The sequence below is a fragment of the Tiliqua scincoides genome, chromosome 7 (genome assembly GCF_035046505.1).
Source record: "Tiliqua scincoides isolate rTilSci1 chromosome 7, rTilSci1.hap2, whole genome shotgun sequence".
NCBI classification, from domain to species: domain Eukaryota; kingdom Metazoa; phylum Chordata; class Lepidosauria; order Squamata; family Scincidae; genus Tiliqua; species Tiliqua scincoides.
Genome location: NC_089827.1, coordinates 12,653,817 through 12,669,613, shown reverse-complemented (window position 1 = coordinate 12,669,613; position 15,797 = coordinate 12,653,817). Strand labels below are relative to the sequence as shown.

Genomic DNA, 15,797 nt, shown 5'->3' with positions numbered 1-15,797 from the left:
AACCAAGCATGCTGTCTCTCTTATCCCTGGAATCATGTGGCTTTGTAAACTATTTCTTGCTATTGCCTTGACAATACACTTTGAATTGAACAAAATGAAACTAATGAGCAGATTTCACTTTCTGCAAGTGAGGAACTGAAATACAGGCAGGTCCCCATAGCCACAGGAGTTCTGTTCCCTTCCCCCCCATAGGGAAACCGTGGATATGGCAAATACTATTTAGGAGGCACCCCCATGCCCATTACAAGCCTGTACGCTACAGAGACTAACAGGAAGCAGGAACTCTAGTGTGCAGGCTAGTTAACTGCAGGCAAGGAAGAATGTTAAGCAAGAAGCACCCAAGCTGCAAGCACTACTACAGTAAACAAAGGTAATAGTTGCATGGAGGTTCCTCCAGATCTGTGTATCTGCAGATACCTGAGACTGTGGATACAGGGGCCCATCTGTATGTCTTTGATCAGTTGTTCACGTGTTGGTAAATTCCTGTGTAGGCTGGTTGCTTTGGTAAGTATGTATAGTAGACATACGGGAATTCATCGCAGAGAATAGGGTCTGTTTTCTGTACAGATGAGATATTCAGACTCTCTTTTGGTGTAAAACATTTTAATCTTGAACTGTTTTAGCTGTTCATTCTAAACTTCATGCAAGCAGGGACCGACGGATAGCAGTAAATACGACTCTAGCAAACTTACCGCAGACACTCACCCATAAGTTGATCTCACAGATAAGTCAAGGGCAGGTTTTGAGCCCCAAATCATGGAATTTTCTCTGACTCTCAGATAAGTCGGGGGTTGAACTTAGGGCGGTCTGACTATAATTTTGTCTGATTTTATCTGAAGCCAGATCCTGAAAAATAACTTTCCAGTAATTGTTACCTAAAAACTGTAGTTTCTAATTTATTAAATATACAGTAAAAGATCATAAAATGCATTTTTGACATTAACTTTTAAAATTCTGGTCTTCACAACATTTGTGTAAACACTGTCAGAGTAAGTGCCTGTAAACAACATGTCAGTAGAACCATTAATCAAATCTTTCTTTAAGGTGCCTGGTGTGTTAAGCCAGAAGCTCTAGGTATAACATGCAACATAAAACATGTAATTGGGAGTGTGCAATTCAGCTCACAGCAGGGAGACAAGCAACAAGGTCTGAGCTGCACAAAGTTGCAACCCTCTTTACTCAGAAGCAGACCCAGTGCTTTCCATGAGTGGTGTTCTTAAGTAATGGTGCATTGCAGCCTGGGACTTCTTTTCAGAGGGAAATGAAGATCACATCCTGGGCTTTTAAAAACCAGACTCCTAAACTTGGAGGGGGGGGTGAAATTCTTTGCAAATGACTTACCAGGAATGTTCTGAGGCAGCAGCAAAAGCAAAGGAGGCATTTCCCTTCTTCTCCAAACTGGAAGGGAGACAAAGGGGCTTCTGGGAACTGGGAAGACTTTGTGGGAGTATGTGCTGCATTCCATACAGCAGTCCATACAGACTACAATTCCCAGAAGCGCCTTCACTTCTCTTCCTGTCTGGAGAAGAGGCTAAAATGGCTGTCTCTGAATACCGTAATTACTGGTAAAAATTCTCCTTTTTCTCCACCTGCTTCCTGCTTGTCAGTCCATTTCCAGCCCCCCCCCCCCCACTTCACCAGACAGCTGCTGAGCTTCCATAAGCTTCCCAGAAGCTCCCAGAGGATTCCGCCTGATTCACTGCATTGACCTGGGTATAAGTCGACCCAGGAACTCAGGCTCTATTTTTAGGCATAAATTTTTTGATGTATAGGCGAGTATATATGCCATGCAGCTTAGCGGAAGTCAAATAACTCATTTCTGAGGCTTCTTGCATGACTGCACATGAAAGTCCACTGGGTGCAAGGGTTTTTTAGTTTACGGGCATGTTGCATAGCTTCATAGATGTGATCCACTTGTATATAGGATTGCCACTGACATTTTAAAGGCCTTATTAGCTGATTTTCTGATGGACTGCCCAACATAACTAAACTAGTTTAGTTTCACTAAACTAATGACATAACTGCAACAGCCAATACACCAAGCAGTATTGGAATCTACTGTGGTGGCCAAACTTGCTTAATGCAAGAGCCACCACATATGATAAACTTCAGGTGTTTGAGAATTGCAAAAGAGATGTTTGAGGACTGCAATATTTAGAAGCATTTAATTTCTTTACTCACCATGAACACTAAACTCTGTTCTAATCCAGTAGACTCTTAGTTTATACCTGGTAAATAATCATAAAGCTTGAAAATTTCTTATTTACCTTTTGTTTTATATACAAAAGAGTTTGGCCAATATATTTCTGAGAGCCGCACATTATATACCAAAGAGCCGCATGTGGTTTGTGAGCCATGGTATGGCCACCCCTGCTATAATCCAATTTAAAACAGAAATACTTTAGCTGACTGTTAAAGAAAAAAAAATTTAAAAATGTATATCCAATTTGGGTAACTAGTAAAAACAAATAGTACTAAATTAATGGAAACAGTGAGCAGTGCAAGAGAATAGTAAAAACGATATTCATTTTTGAACAGGCTGATTTTTGAACAGGCTCATAATAAAACGTTCTGTGCCTGTGAGTGAAAAGACATAAGAGCACTGGGCAAGTCTCCCTGGTGACTGCACTCCAAATGCAGGATACCTTCGCTGACGTATGTAAGGAGGAATTTGGTTCACACACATGTCTACCTCCTGCTGAGAGTCAGGTGATGGCTTTTGTATGTGAATCAGCTGCAGCGTCTTATTTGCCACAAATATCACTTGTGTACCATCTTATCAACTTCCAGGGGTCTGTACTTAAGGAAGCATCCAGTTCTTGTTGACCCAACGCTATCATGCCTGCCCTAAAGTACTGTCTACAACTCAGAAGTGGAGAATTGTGATAAATGACCTTGTATGGAAGAAAAACTGTTTTAAGTATTTTCACTGTGTACTAATGCTCAGTATCTTTCAGATGTTCGGTTGCTGCTTAATAATGATAATCTTCTCAGGGAAGGAGCAGCCCAGTAAGTATTACCACCTTGATTTCTAACTTATTTCAGTGTGTTATACTTAAATACCACACTTGTGGGGAATTGTTGATGGACCATGTTGAAAAAGGAAAGAGGTACTAAGGGGACTATCCAGTGAAAGATGGGATAGAAATGATGAATGAGTAAAATTCCTCCTCCAATGCTTTTTCAAAGTGATCTTTGCTGAATTGAAGCCCTGGAAATTCACCAGAGCTCAGATGTTTTCGGAAGACAGTTACACTCAAGGGCAGCATGTGATCCCACTCTGCCTGAATCCTCCCCAAATGCCTCCATTGGGTGTAGCCTTCCAAAGTTTGCAGCAATGCAGTCTTGGTGCTCTGTGCTGTTTCTCTTCTAAATAACCCCCTCTCCTATTTTTGCTCATTGCTAACAGAGGCAGCATGGAGCAGGAAGGCTGCATGCTGCACTCTTCATGAGTGAAGGGAAGGGGGCAAGCTCAGTTCATAAGTTTCAAGTAGACAGAGGTGATCAGAAGCCACAGCAGCTCCCCCCTTCTCTTCTAGTAGCTCTGGAAGCAGAAGGGGGTTGCTGTGATCCTCTTTCGATTTGATCTCAGCATGTTAGATGGGGATCAGAGTGTCCAGTGGAGAAAGAGCATGGAGAGGCTTGGAGACAAAATGGGCTTGGGAACTTATCCATTTGTTGCCCCTCCAAGGGTGCTGCTCCACACAACCATTTTCATTTTGCTAATGGTTTCATAGCAAAGCTGGTCCTGGAAAGACAAATCCTTCTATTCAAACTGGGTTTCAAGTTGTCTGAACTAAGCTTGCAATTAAGTGGTGGTGTTTTATAGAAATAGTGTTACTTTGAGGCTATTTTTAAGTAAATATAAATGATTCTTGAACTTCATTGCAGAATTACTATTAAAGTATCTTATCTTTATGTTTTAGTGCATTTGCACAGTATAACTTGGACCAGTTTACTCCAGTAAAAATAGAAGGCTATGATGAACAGGTATGAATATAGACAGTGACACGGTTTGCACCATATGATGCGCATGGGAGGGGGGTGACACCACTACTGGCCAAAAAATTTTAAATCTTGGTATTTTTGAATAATGCCATCATGTTGTATATCATTCGATGTGTGATTTCATGTAGAATGCAGTGAAACAAACCACATGGAAATACTTTTATTTCTATCAAAAGTTATAACAAAAGCCAGCGGGGGTGGGGCATTGATACATCACCATCACCCAGTAGTTAAATACATTTATGCTTGTTCCCTTTTAAACAGGATCAAGTAATAAGAATTTGGTCAGGGTAGATTTGGACAAAGGTATCCCCGCCCACTTATCTAAGCAAACTAGTGGTGATGATACTTAACTAATCATTTTAGTGATACGATGGCTAGATTATCTGATCATATGAAGTTTTTCTGGTTTTATGATCAGGTTGGTATTTGGGTCTCATGTCTTTGTAGTGAATATTATTAAAGTGGTTTCATGATATGTCTTTAGTAGCACAGCACTTGCTCTCTAATCTGGTTTTTTACTTACATAGTATCCTCACTTTATGTGATTCTGAATGAAGTAGAATAAGAAAAATAGTATCTGCTCTTGTCTTTCTGGAACTGAAAATAGATTCTCATTGGGAGCATTGATTTTCAGTCCATGGGGACCCTGAATTTGAGACATTATGTGTGATAATCATCCGTACAGAATTACAAAAGGTCATCCTCATTATACAGGGTGAAACTAGAGAGAGAATATCTGAGAACAGGGCTACACGAATACTTGATCTGGTCATCAGAGTCATGGGCAGAAGGGAAGTGTCATCCATAGCTTTTGTACTGTTAGATATCAGAGAAGCACAGACCTGTGTCAGTGTTCTCTGACAGTGGGATGAGGCAGAGGAGAGGACAGGTGAACGAGGGTTACAAGATTGTGGGCACTGGATGATTCTTCACTTCAGTGTGAGATATAGATATGAGTCTACTTTTTTATCTTAAGATGGAAGGGAAGGGAAGATGGCTGATGGGGGGGGGTACTTCATTCAGCATGGGAAAGTTACCTTTAGTCATTGGTTAGTTCCTATCCAAACAAGAATTGTACTTGAAGACCAGTGTTTTGAATAGGTATTTGCTATTGTGTTAAGTCTTAAATCAAAAAGAATGGATATGCAATATTTTGCTGTGTTTTATCCCATTAATGATAATGATGATATTATTATTCTAGATGTTGTGTTAACCATGTTTTATATAATCTTTTAACACTTGTTGTGTAGGTTTTAATAACGGAACATGGTGACTTAGGCAATGGAAAATTTTTGGACCCGAAAAGCAAGATCTCTTTTAAATTTGATCATTTAAGAAAGGAGGCAACTGATCCAAAGCCCCATGAAGTTGAAAATGCAATTGAGTCATGGAGGAACTCCATAGAAACGACAATGAGAGCATATGTGAAAGAACACTACCCAAATGGTGTGTGCACGGTAAGTGTAACAGATGAAAAATGCTCTGTTTTAAACCATTGCTTATTCTGCTGCTTTGAATTCTGTTTTGCAGCCTGTGTCTTACTGGCATGTTCTCCCTGAATCAAGATTGAGACAAGGTACTTTGTAGAGGTCTTTGCTTGAAGTCAGCCAAATAACTTGAAAACTGTATCTGTAGAAAATGTATGTTTTAAAAAGGGCAGTAGGTGGTAGATGAAGATGAATAACCCAAGGCCCTACCCAAGGTTTTCAGTTATCAGTGACAACTAGAAATTTAATTTTGGCAACTAGCAAGGATGGTGTCCAAGATACTCCATGACAGGAGTTGGACATATTTAAGCTGCCAGCAGCACAGGAAAGCAAAGCATGCATCTTTCAGAATGTTTACAGCCCACATAGGGATGCAGCATCTGTGTTGGGGGGGGGGGGGAGACAGGATTGGTTGTTACAAACACATGCAAGCACACCTTGCACTTTTATCTGGTTAGGGGCCAGACCAATTATAAAAGTAAAAAACAGATGATTGTTGGCAACCTATATGTCTAAAGGGGCCAGACTAAATATGCTGGCATTGATTGAAGTATTTATGTAGCTGGAAGCAATTTCCCGGAATACATCATCTACTTAAAAGGCAATAAAAACTTGACTTCATTCAGCAGGATGTTGTTTAAAGGGGCTGGATGCTATTTGACATTGCCGAGCACTCGGAAGCAGTTCACGTGGAGTCCACGTACTGTCCAGTTTGCTACCTCCTGGAAGGGAAATGGTTTAGCTGTCCTTCAAGGAGTCCCTGTGCCACTTGCAGCAACTTGGGTGGGAAGCTTTGCCTACCAAGCTGAGCTCTGTGCGGGCCACTTCTAGGTGCTCAGCAAGGATGAGAAAGCGATGAAAGTTAGGATGTGCCTGTACACACCCTGCTTGGTGGTACTTCTCATTCAGAAACGTCCCTCCACTGGGCTGTGGGTACAGAAGGGATGTATTTTGTCTTTGAAGCATGAAGGGAGAGATCCTTCTCTCCCTGGCTGTGTTAGAACCAATGTTTGGTTATGACACCTAGCTAAAATGTAGGGACTGCTGTACATTGCTGTATGCAGTTTGATCATATGACTCTTACCCTATCATTAGTTATTTAAGCAAAGCAGACTTGATTGTACACTATTGCTGAGCTTTCTAAGTGATTAAATTATCCAGCAGGAGTTGTGTATCACTTGAGCTTGTACCTTTAAGGCAAGAATTTGAACTTAATGTGATTGTCTTATGTTTGTGATTAAGGTGTACGGAAAAACAATTGATGGACATCAAACAATTATTGTATGCATAGAAAGCCATCAGTTTCAAGCAAAAAACTTTTGGTAAGTATAGGCTTATAGGCATGCATCTCCATTAAAAAAAAATTAAGGGAAAATATTTGAAAATCTATTTGGGAGAGATCCTTGTTTTATGAGCTATTTCACAAAACCTTCCAAAAATACACAGATATGAAAATGGTATTGCTCTGTTTAGCAGTACAAGCGGCCCCTCAATTTAAGGGCTTCAAACCTACACACTTTCCAACTTACAGGTTGCACTTTCGTGCGGATGTGATAGTGCTAGTTTGTGAAAGGGAGGGAGGGAGGCTGAGTTTTGGAGACACAGAAGTGGTTGGTAAAGGAGAGCCGAAGGAGAGCCTTCTGAATGCAACTGGAAGTGCCTTCCAGTAACATTCTGTGGCACAGAGAGGCTGCCTCAGAAGGTCTGCCGGTCATTATAGGAAGGCACTACTGGTTTGCAGGAAAAACTGGAAGTGCCCCAGGTAAGTAATTTCAGTGCCATGTGGGCACCCCGCCCCATGGATTTCATTATCCATGGAATTCACAAGGGAGAGGTTGGCGGTTCTGGAACTGATCCCCGCGAATGCCGAGGCTCATGGAACTGTGCTCATGTTCCTCTCCAGCTAATGCAGATTGTAACTTGTTGTAAAATGAAACTAATACAGATATGCCTCCCCTCCCCTCATCTAAGTTGTTTTAAGGCCTTTCTAAGGCCTATTCTGTACATTACACAATTAAAAAGCAGGGTTATTATAGAGTATATACTTACTATGGAGAGTATTATCTGTTTTGTAAATAAATATTTTTATACTTCTATTTATAAATTTTTATATTTTATAAATTTTTACAAATGCATTACAGAAATACGTTCACAAATTTGTTTACAGCGCATAAAAGTGTTTCAATTTAACTGTATGTCAACTTAAGTACAGATCTCCAGAAACTAACGTGTACTTAATTAGAGACTACCTATTCTCAGTTTTCTAGTCGTTTTTAAAAAATGCATCCTCAACACTCTGACTTTATGTCCGTCAGGGCTTCTCTCTGCAAACCTATGCATGTTGTTTTCAGACATAGGTGTTTGCTTTTTCCTTTTTAAATGAGGCCTCTGTATTTGTTAGAAATCCGCAGTCTGCTGATTGGGTATTTAAAGCAAAGATCCCCTCCCCCCCAAATAATTTATCTTGTAAAAGGTTTCATTATTTTTAAACCAGGCACAATTCTCAACATTTGGCTTTTACTTTTTAAAAGTTACTTGCAATTGTCTTATTTTAAGGAACGGGCGCTGGCGATCAGAATGGAAGTTTACAATCACTCCTTCAACCACTCAGGTGGCAGGTATCTTGAAAATTCAGGTAGGCATTCCTAGTTTACCAAGGTAATGTCAATGCAATCAGAGTAAAAATTCTTCCTATGGTAGTCCCACCCATCTTGCCTCCAAAGGTGTGGACACCCTGAGAAGGACCTCTGATGACTGTTTTGTGTTCTAGACCACCAGTTCCCAAACTGTGAGCCATGAAACAGAAACCAGCCAGGGGAGCCATAGAATCTTAATGCTGTAGCCATTGCTGTTCAAAAATGCTCTGACAGCCCAATCCTAACTGCTCTGAAACAGGCAGGCTAACTGTCCTGTGCTACATTCAGTGCAAATTTAGGTGCAGGCTGGAGGTCAATTTGGTATAAGTGGATATTTTCCCCCTTAACCCATGTTGAGCTCTGGCCTGCCCTATGGGGCTTCTTAGATTTGGGGTACCAGCAATTTTGTTGGTGCAAATTCAAGCGGCCTATGTAAAGCGGCAGGCAGGGCAGGCTTTTAGGCAGTTAGGGAGATTTCGCCCAGTTGGGCCCTGCACATGGTGGGGGCTCCGCACTGCCCCTCTGCCCACCACTGCTTCCAGTTGGCCTGAAATTGGATCACATCATAAGTAGTCCCTGCCCACTACTGCTTCCATTTGGCCAGAAATTGTTGCCATGCAGGCAGCAGCATGCGTGCCTTGCTCTTTCCCTACCCTCACAGCTCCTGGCACCATCCTCTCCCCCATGTCACTCTGGAGTGGGCTGCTGCAGACAGGGCAGCGGTGGGCAAGAGTAGGGGAGTGCTGCAAGCTGGGTGCGCACTTCCTCCTCCCTCCAGCTGACCTCCCAGGCACGTATTCTGCAAAACCACTAAAGGTACAGTCCTATCCACTTGCACAGAAGTGAAATATTTTTTTCTTGTTGGTCTGGCTCCATTCAAGCTAAGAGCTTAAAAAAATGAGTAGAGGGAGCCCTACAAAATTGTTTCCAACTGGGCCCTGCAGCACCTAAGGCTGACCCTGACTGCAGGGCCCGGGAGTGGGGGTTAGGATTCAGTCTATGCTGCTGTGGCTAATCCCACATCTCCCGTTTCACCCTTGCCCCACCCAAAACACCACCTCCCCACCTCTGTTCTGCCCTTCCTCCACCTTCTCCCAGCCCTTGTGCCAGCCTGCCTGTGCTGGCGTGAACTTGGCCTTTTAGGGGCTGGATCCGGCTTTTGGAAGCTAGCACCGGTGTCCCCGCCAGCCCAGCTGACTCCCAAGTTGGCATGAATGTACTTTGTGGCCTGCGCAGCCCAAGTCCTGGTCAAAATTGCACTTGATCCAATACAGGCACAACAGTCTTCTTTGTATGAATTCTTAGCTAATTGCATTTTCAGAGATTGCTGCATTTTTAGCTTTTCTCCATACATACTGCTATTTTGTATATGTGGTGATTTTGTATCATTTTTGATTATTTGTACTTAGGTTCATTATTATGAAGATGGTAATGTTCAGCTAGTGAGTCATAAAGACATACAGGATTCTCTAACAGTGACTGTAAGTATCTTTGCTTTTTCTTTCCTGTGTTTGTAGGAAATAACTTGTAATTGGACACATATTGTATATATATAAAAGTACTGTTTTGTGATTTTCTCAGTGTAAGCTTTTCCTTAGTACTTTATTTGACAAGAGAAGATCCATATCTTCGTGTTCTGATGGCTCATTGCTTTACTTCTCTTATCTGAATGTGCAAACAGCTGTAATTAGAAAAGCATTAGTGACATTGGATGATGTGGAAGTTCTGTTGTTGGTTTATTGTAGCCCCTAAAAGTTCTGTTGTTGGTTTGCAATTGCTAATTCATGCATGCAGTGTGTTGCTTATGCTACTGTCCACACAGGATAAGCATTTTGTCCTGTTGAGTCATTTTGATATAATACAATTGACATTAGAAACCTTGGATTATCTGTTTTTCAAGTTACATGCACAAATGATGAGGCAGTATGCTCTTCAGGGTTGTGTGCTCCCTAGGCATTTAAAACAATGTGTAACTTTTTCATTTAAATTATACTTTTAAAAAAAATTATACATAATCTTGCTACAGGTAGATTAGGAGACGAAACTCAGTGTAAAACCCTTAAAATAACAGGCAGACATATTTAAATTGTACAGCAAGCTGCATCTGTCTGGATGTTTCTCCAGTATTGCAATATGACTGCCAGATACATAGAAGTGGCCAAAGAGACCAGCATATGTTGGTGTTCAGAAGCTTGGTTAAATTGTAACACAGATTAGGCAGAATCCAGAGAGCTAGTTTAATCATTTTCCAGGCATGACAAAAATATGCTTTTTCTCTCCCCCTCTTTTTTTACAGCAAAACTCCATGCCAAATTATAAGATTATTTTGAAAGCTCCCTCTATCTCTAAACCATTTTGCCATGCAGAAACATAAATTTAATTTTCCCTTGAGCACAAAGAACTAGATTGTGACTCTGCATCCTACTTCATGAGGCACAGTGGAGTTCAGGCAGGTTCCCATATCTGCAGGGTTCTGTTGTTCCCACCACAGATAAGGAGACAGGGGGGCCTGTATATAAATCGCGCTCCCTGCACACCCATTAAATTATCTTTTGTGTGTGTGTAGTTTGCAGTACATAGGTCCTTTGGAGCTCTGGTAGACAACAGGGTAGAAAACTATTTGGGGAAAAGAGAGAGAGAGAGAGTGTCAGCAAAGCGGATTAAGAGTAAGGTGTAAAGAAAGCATCTGATGTATAAACTACAAAGTAGGGTTTGAATGAGTTCTAGATCTCTGAAGCCATCTCTGTAACTTGGCAAAAGAGCTGACTAACAGCTTAGAGCTTTTTTGAATGTCATAATAAGCTGGAGGAACAAGAAGTGCAGTTGACATATGGTGTCCCATTTCCCACTGTTGTCTGACTGTTGTGAAATAGAGCTTGTCGCCTGTCTTGGAGCTGAGATGTATGCAAGCTGTGGAAATATCCTGCTGGAGACATGTGTGGGACCCATTTTGAACAAGATAGGAAAGTGCAGTGCAAAGACAATAGCACTTTCTGTTCCCTGTAGATCAGTGGTTCTCACACTTTTAACCCTGGGACCCACTTTTTAGAATGAGAATATGCCAGGACCCACCGGAAGTGATGTCATGACTGGAAGTGACATCATCAAGCAGGAAAATTTTTAACAATCCTAGTCTGCAATCCTACCTGCAGTTACCCAGGAGTAAGTCCCATTTACTATCATCACTAAAAGGACATACATTGTAGCTTGTTAAAAGTACAGGTCTGAACATTTCCCCAAATGCAGTCATATATCATGGTAGCATCAAGTCTAATATATTAAAAATAAAATATTGAAATGAATGGGGACCCACCTGAAATTGTCTCGCAACCCACCTAGTGGATCCCGACCCACAGTTTGAGAAACACTGCTGTAGAGTATAATTGTGTAGACTTACAGCCCAATCCTAAGGGACAGCCCAGTCCTGAGCTGCCTGGGATACCCCGCTCAGCGGCACCACGAGGGCTGCTGCTGCTGCATCCATCCGCGGTAGCGCAGGAGGCACCTCGGGAGTACGGGCCGTTCATCCCCTTCCCCCGGGTAAGGGAGGCAGCCCCGCAGTGGGGCTACTCTTTAATAGCTAAAGAGCGCTAAAGTAAAGGCGCTCATGTAAGGCACGCAGCCTCCATGAGCGCTGAGGATCCTGTGAAGCCGAGCTCCGTAGGTGGTCCTCCCGCCCACCCCCAGACACACCTCTGGCATGCCTCCCTCCCTGCATCATGCCGGCCTCCCCACCCCCTCCCCGTGTCATGCTGGCCTCCCCGTCTCCCCAGAATGCCCCACCATGTTTGCTATTCTGCAGCCTGGCGGTGGCAGGCACCGCTGAGCTGTGGAACGCGGGTGCCTGCCAGACGGTGACTCAGCGCTGGCCGGAGCTGAGCCACCTCCAGCAGGAGCCTAGCGGTAAGCCCTGCGAACGTGCCTTACGGCATGTTTGCGACTGTGGTCCACGCTGTGGAGGCGCGGTTCAGACCATAGGATTGGGCCCTTAGTGACCAAGTTTAAGCTGTTAGTCCTTAAATTATGACCCAAAAGATTCACGGTAAGTACCAGTATGTCCCCCTCCTAACATTAGACCATGTTAGGTCATACTGACGGTTTGCAGGAATCCGGCTCTTGAGAACATGTCATAAACTTTGAATGCTCAGATGCTGAACACTGGATCTGAAACATCTCTGAGTAGATCTACGTAACTGACTAGGAAGTAAAACTCATTATGTTCAGTGGCAAGTGTTCATAGGATTGCAGCCATAGTGTTGTGGTCTAATTTTAATATATTTTTCTTTCCTAGAATGAAGCCCAAACAGCAAAGGAATTTGTAAAGATTGTAGAGGCCGCAGAAAATGAATACCAGGTATACATGTTGGCAACATCTAGCTTTAGCTACTACTTTTAAACAACCATTACTGATATTACTTGTTTTTTATAATGTGTTGGGAGGCTTTGGGGTAGAAATGTGTACTTATAATAGGAAATACTTGAAAAAGAGTCAGATGCCTCAGTGTCTCAGTGATGCCTCAAACATAGAAAGGACAAAAGTCTCATGGATCTGCATCTCATCATAGTCGACAACAACAAAAGCTACTCATAAAATAGTTTTAAGAATAGGAGTACAACAGTATCATTAACAGCATCTTTTTATTTTAAGTAACAAGCTATCATTGGACCCATTTGTCTTGTTGAACCTTATCACCAGTCAGGATGTGATCTTTACCATCAGTTAGTGTAGTGCATTAGGCTTATTAGATTATTAGGTTAGATTATTGTAACGCACTTTATGTGGGGCTGCCTCTGAAGACGGTTCGGAAACTGCAATTAGTGCAGAATGCGGCGGCCCGTGTGGTCACTGGAGGTAGGCGGTTTGACTCTGTCAGCCTGCTTCTCCGGGGGCTACATTGGCTGTCCATTCGTTTCCGGGCCCAATTCAAGGTGCTGGTTTTGACCTTTAAAGCCCTATACTGTTCTGGGCCAGGGTATCTTAGAGATCGCCTACTTCCGTACAATCTGGCTCGTCCTCTTAGGTCATCAGAGAAGGCATTTTTACAAGTGTCGCCGCCTAAGGAGGTACGTGGGGCGGCGGCAAGAAATAGGGCCTTCTCAGTAGTGGCACCAACATTATGGAACTCCCTTCCCCTTGACTTGAGAATGGCTCCCTCTCTTGAGACTTTTCAGCGAGGCCTAAAGACCTTTTTGTTTAAACAAGCCTTCTGAGTTCATGGCCTTTTTAACATCTTTTTTATATCTTTTAGTATTTTTACAGTCCTGATTCCTCTATGATTTGCTGCGTTTTGCTCTTTTTATCTGACTTTTTATCTGACTACTGTTTTTATGGTATCTGTTAATGTGTTTTAATACGTTTTTATTCGCTGTTAAATTATGTTTTTAATCTGTTTTTAACATGTTGTAAGCCATCCTGGGTCCCTTTCAGGGAGAAGGGCGGGATATAAATAAAGTATTATTATTATTATTATTATTATTATTATTATTATTATTATTATTATTATTATTATTCTCAATTAGTTATTGTAGTGCATTAGGCTGAAAATATTGTCCCATCTGTAACAATTTCAGAATTTACACTTTGCAAAAATCATTCTGTCATTTAACTAGTTTTAGTAGATAAGCCTATTCCTAAAACATAAGCATTTCACTGTACCTCTTCCCAAGTACACTTATTATTCCCAAGTTTATTATTGTAGACACTGCTGGGAGCTGGGGGTGTAGCAGCTTAAAAGTGAGCTTGGTGCTCTCCCATGGACTTATCCACCAGATACAAAACATTTGAAGAGGACTAATTGTGATCCTTCCTTTCTTTTGCTTGAATAATTAAAAGATTTAAGTACCTCCATCACTGCTCACTAAAGTATATGATGAAACCAGTTCAATTTGGGAAGATGTTTTTAACACACCTAGTATATGTGTGTTTAATCTCTAAATGTACACTGTTAAGTTTTTAAAAGGGAGCATTGTTAGGAGCATTGGACAGAAAGGATTCCCACTAAGACAAAATACAAAGATGTGTTCATTTTGTGTTTGTTATAGCTGAACAATTTTTAAGTTAAGATTGTTGGTTATTCGTGTTATCTATATTCTTGTCAAGTGAAATAAGCTTGCTTCTAATGGGTTGAATCCACAGGTTCTTTTCCTCCAGAGCAGCGATTTTTCATCCACTGTGCCAGGGCACATGGGTATGCTGCCGTGGGAGTTTGGGGAGGGTCATTTATTAGTAGAACCATTGGGGATGTGAGCCCCCCACCAGCAGCACGGTGTGCCTTGATAATTTTAATAGCTTGTCAGTGTGCCATGCAGTGAAAAAGGTTGAAAATCGTTCCTCCAGAGGAAGGAAATATTTGGATCCGCCCCAGGATAAATAGACATTGAACGAGTCTTATAGAATGGAAGTATTTGAGATTTCTTGCTGTTAAATCTTTCCACATTGTATCATATATTAAAGTAACTATTATCTTTTTCTGTGAACAGACGGCTATCAGTGAAAATTATCAAACTATGTCGGACACTACTTTCAAGGCGTTACGCCGACAACTGCCAGTTACTCGCACAAAGATTGACTGGAACAAGATCCTTAGCTACAAGATTGGGAAAGAAATGCAGAATGCCTAAGATGAAGGGTTGCAAAGCTGGATCATTTTGATGTCCTTGTATACAAAATAAAATTATTGCGGAAGGTATTCAGAATTGTTACGTCACCCAGTCAGCATGGGCATTTGCCATTCAAAATCCACTGTAAGTAGTTTCGTTAGAACACAAGGCTTAGCTAATTGACCATTTTGCTTTGTCCTTTTGTTTCTCCTTTTTAAAAGGTTACAAAAATCGGTGTAGGTGAAAATGTTGAGAGCTTCTGATATATTTAGACTTTTTTATAATGATGACATGCCTTTAGTTTTCAGTTAAATTAAACTATTTGAAAAATATTTTTTGCATAAGGTTATGCAAAACCTTATGTTGCTTGCTTTCATGCAAAAGGGCAGCTTCTAGAACCTGATTCTCTAGAAGAGATTCGTACCGGACATCACAAGTTTGACGTTCAACATGGATTTTAGCCATGTGTACTGTTGTAGGAATAATCTATCCCTCCATTGTATGTAAACCTGGGGAAAGCATTTTCTATATCCAACCCTTTTCAGTTATTTAGCTAGCTTGGTGTTAACTTTTTTTTTTAAGGCCAAGGTCTAATGCTGTTTTTAAGGTGTTGAAATTAAACATTAGTGCTTATTTTGAAAATGCATTTAACGCTCTGTTCCTGACAGCTACTCAGATGAGTTTGGATTCCATCAGCCGTCAAATTATTTTTACCATACAGCCACAATTGTATTATAACAAGGCATATTGTAATATATATATAATCCTGTACTCATTACTGTGTCTGTCAGTTTATTTTTTTCCCTTGGATTGAAATGTACTAAAAATCAATGTGACATTAAAATGCAAATTTTCTATTTACTTGAATAGCATCTACTCACTGATTCCTGCAGTTTGTTACTTATAAAAAAAAAGTTGGTGGGCCTCTTAAGTTCGTTGTTTCTGCATTTTTATCCTGTGTGTCTTTTTCACATTTTTGGGTGATTCAAGAATAAAATGTGAGTAGTAGAAGCATTCAGATTTGCAAAAGCTCTTGTACTGAGTACTCTGCTGTGAAAGTGTT

The 15,797-nt window shown here is 41.3% G+C and overlaps 1 protein-coding gene across 1 annotated transcript in view; it reads left to right on the top strand.

Moving 5' to 3' along the window:
* CAPZA2 (capping actin protein of muscle Z-line subunit alpha 2) overlaps positions 1 to 15,595 on the top strand; it is a 31,002-nt gene extending 15,407 nt beyond the window's left edge. The window contains exons 3-10 of the mRNA XM_066633978.1: positions 2,958 to 3,009; positions 3,927 to 3,990; positions 5,262 to 5,468; positions 6,741 to 6,820; positions 8,055 to 8,133; positions 9,544 to 9,615; positions 12,426 to 12,488; positions 14,615 to 15,595. Coding sequence (XP_066490075.1) covers positions 2,958 to 3,009; positions 3,927 to 3,990; positions 5,262 to 5,468; positions 6,741 to 6,820; positions 8,055 to 8,133; positions 9,544 to 9,615; positions 12,426 to 12,488; positions 14,615 to 14,755 — 758 coding nt within the window. The 3' untranslated portion in view covers positions 14,756 to 15,595. The remainder of the gene's footprint in view (positions 1 to 2,957; positions 3,010 to 3,926; positions 3,991 to 5,261; positions 5,469 to 6,740; positions 6,821 to 8,054; positions 8,134 to 9,543; positions 9,616 to 12,425; positions 12,489 to 14,614) is intronic.
* Positions 15,596 to 15,797: the final 202 nt, after the last annotated feature.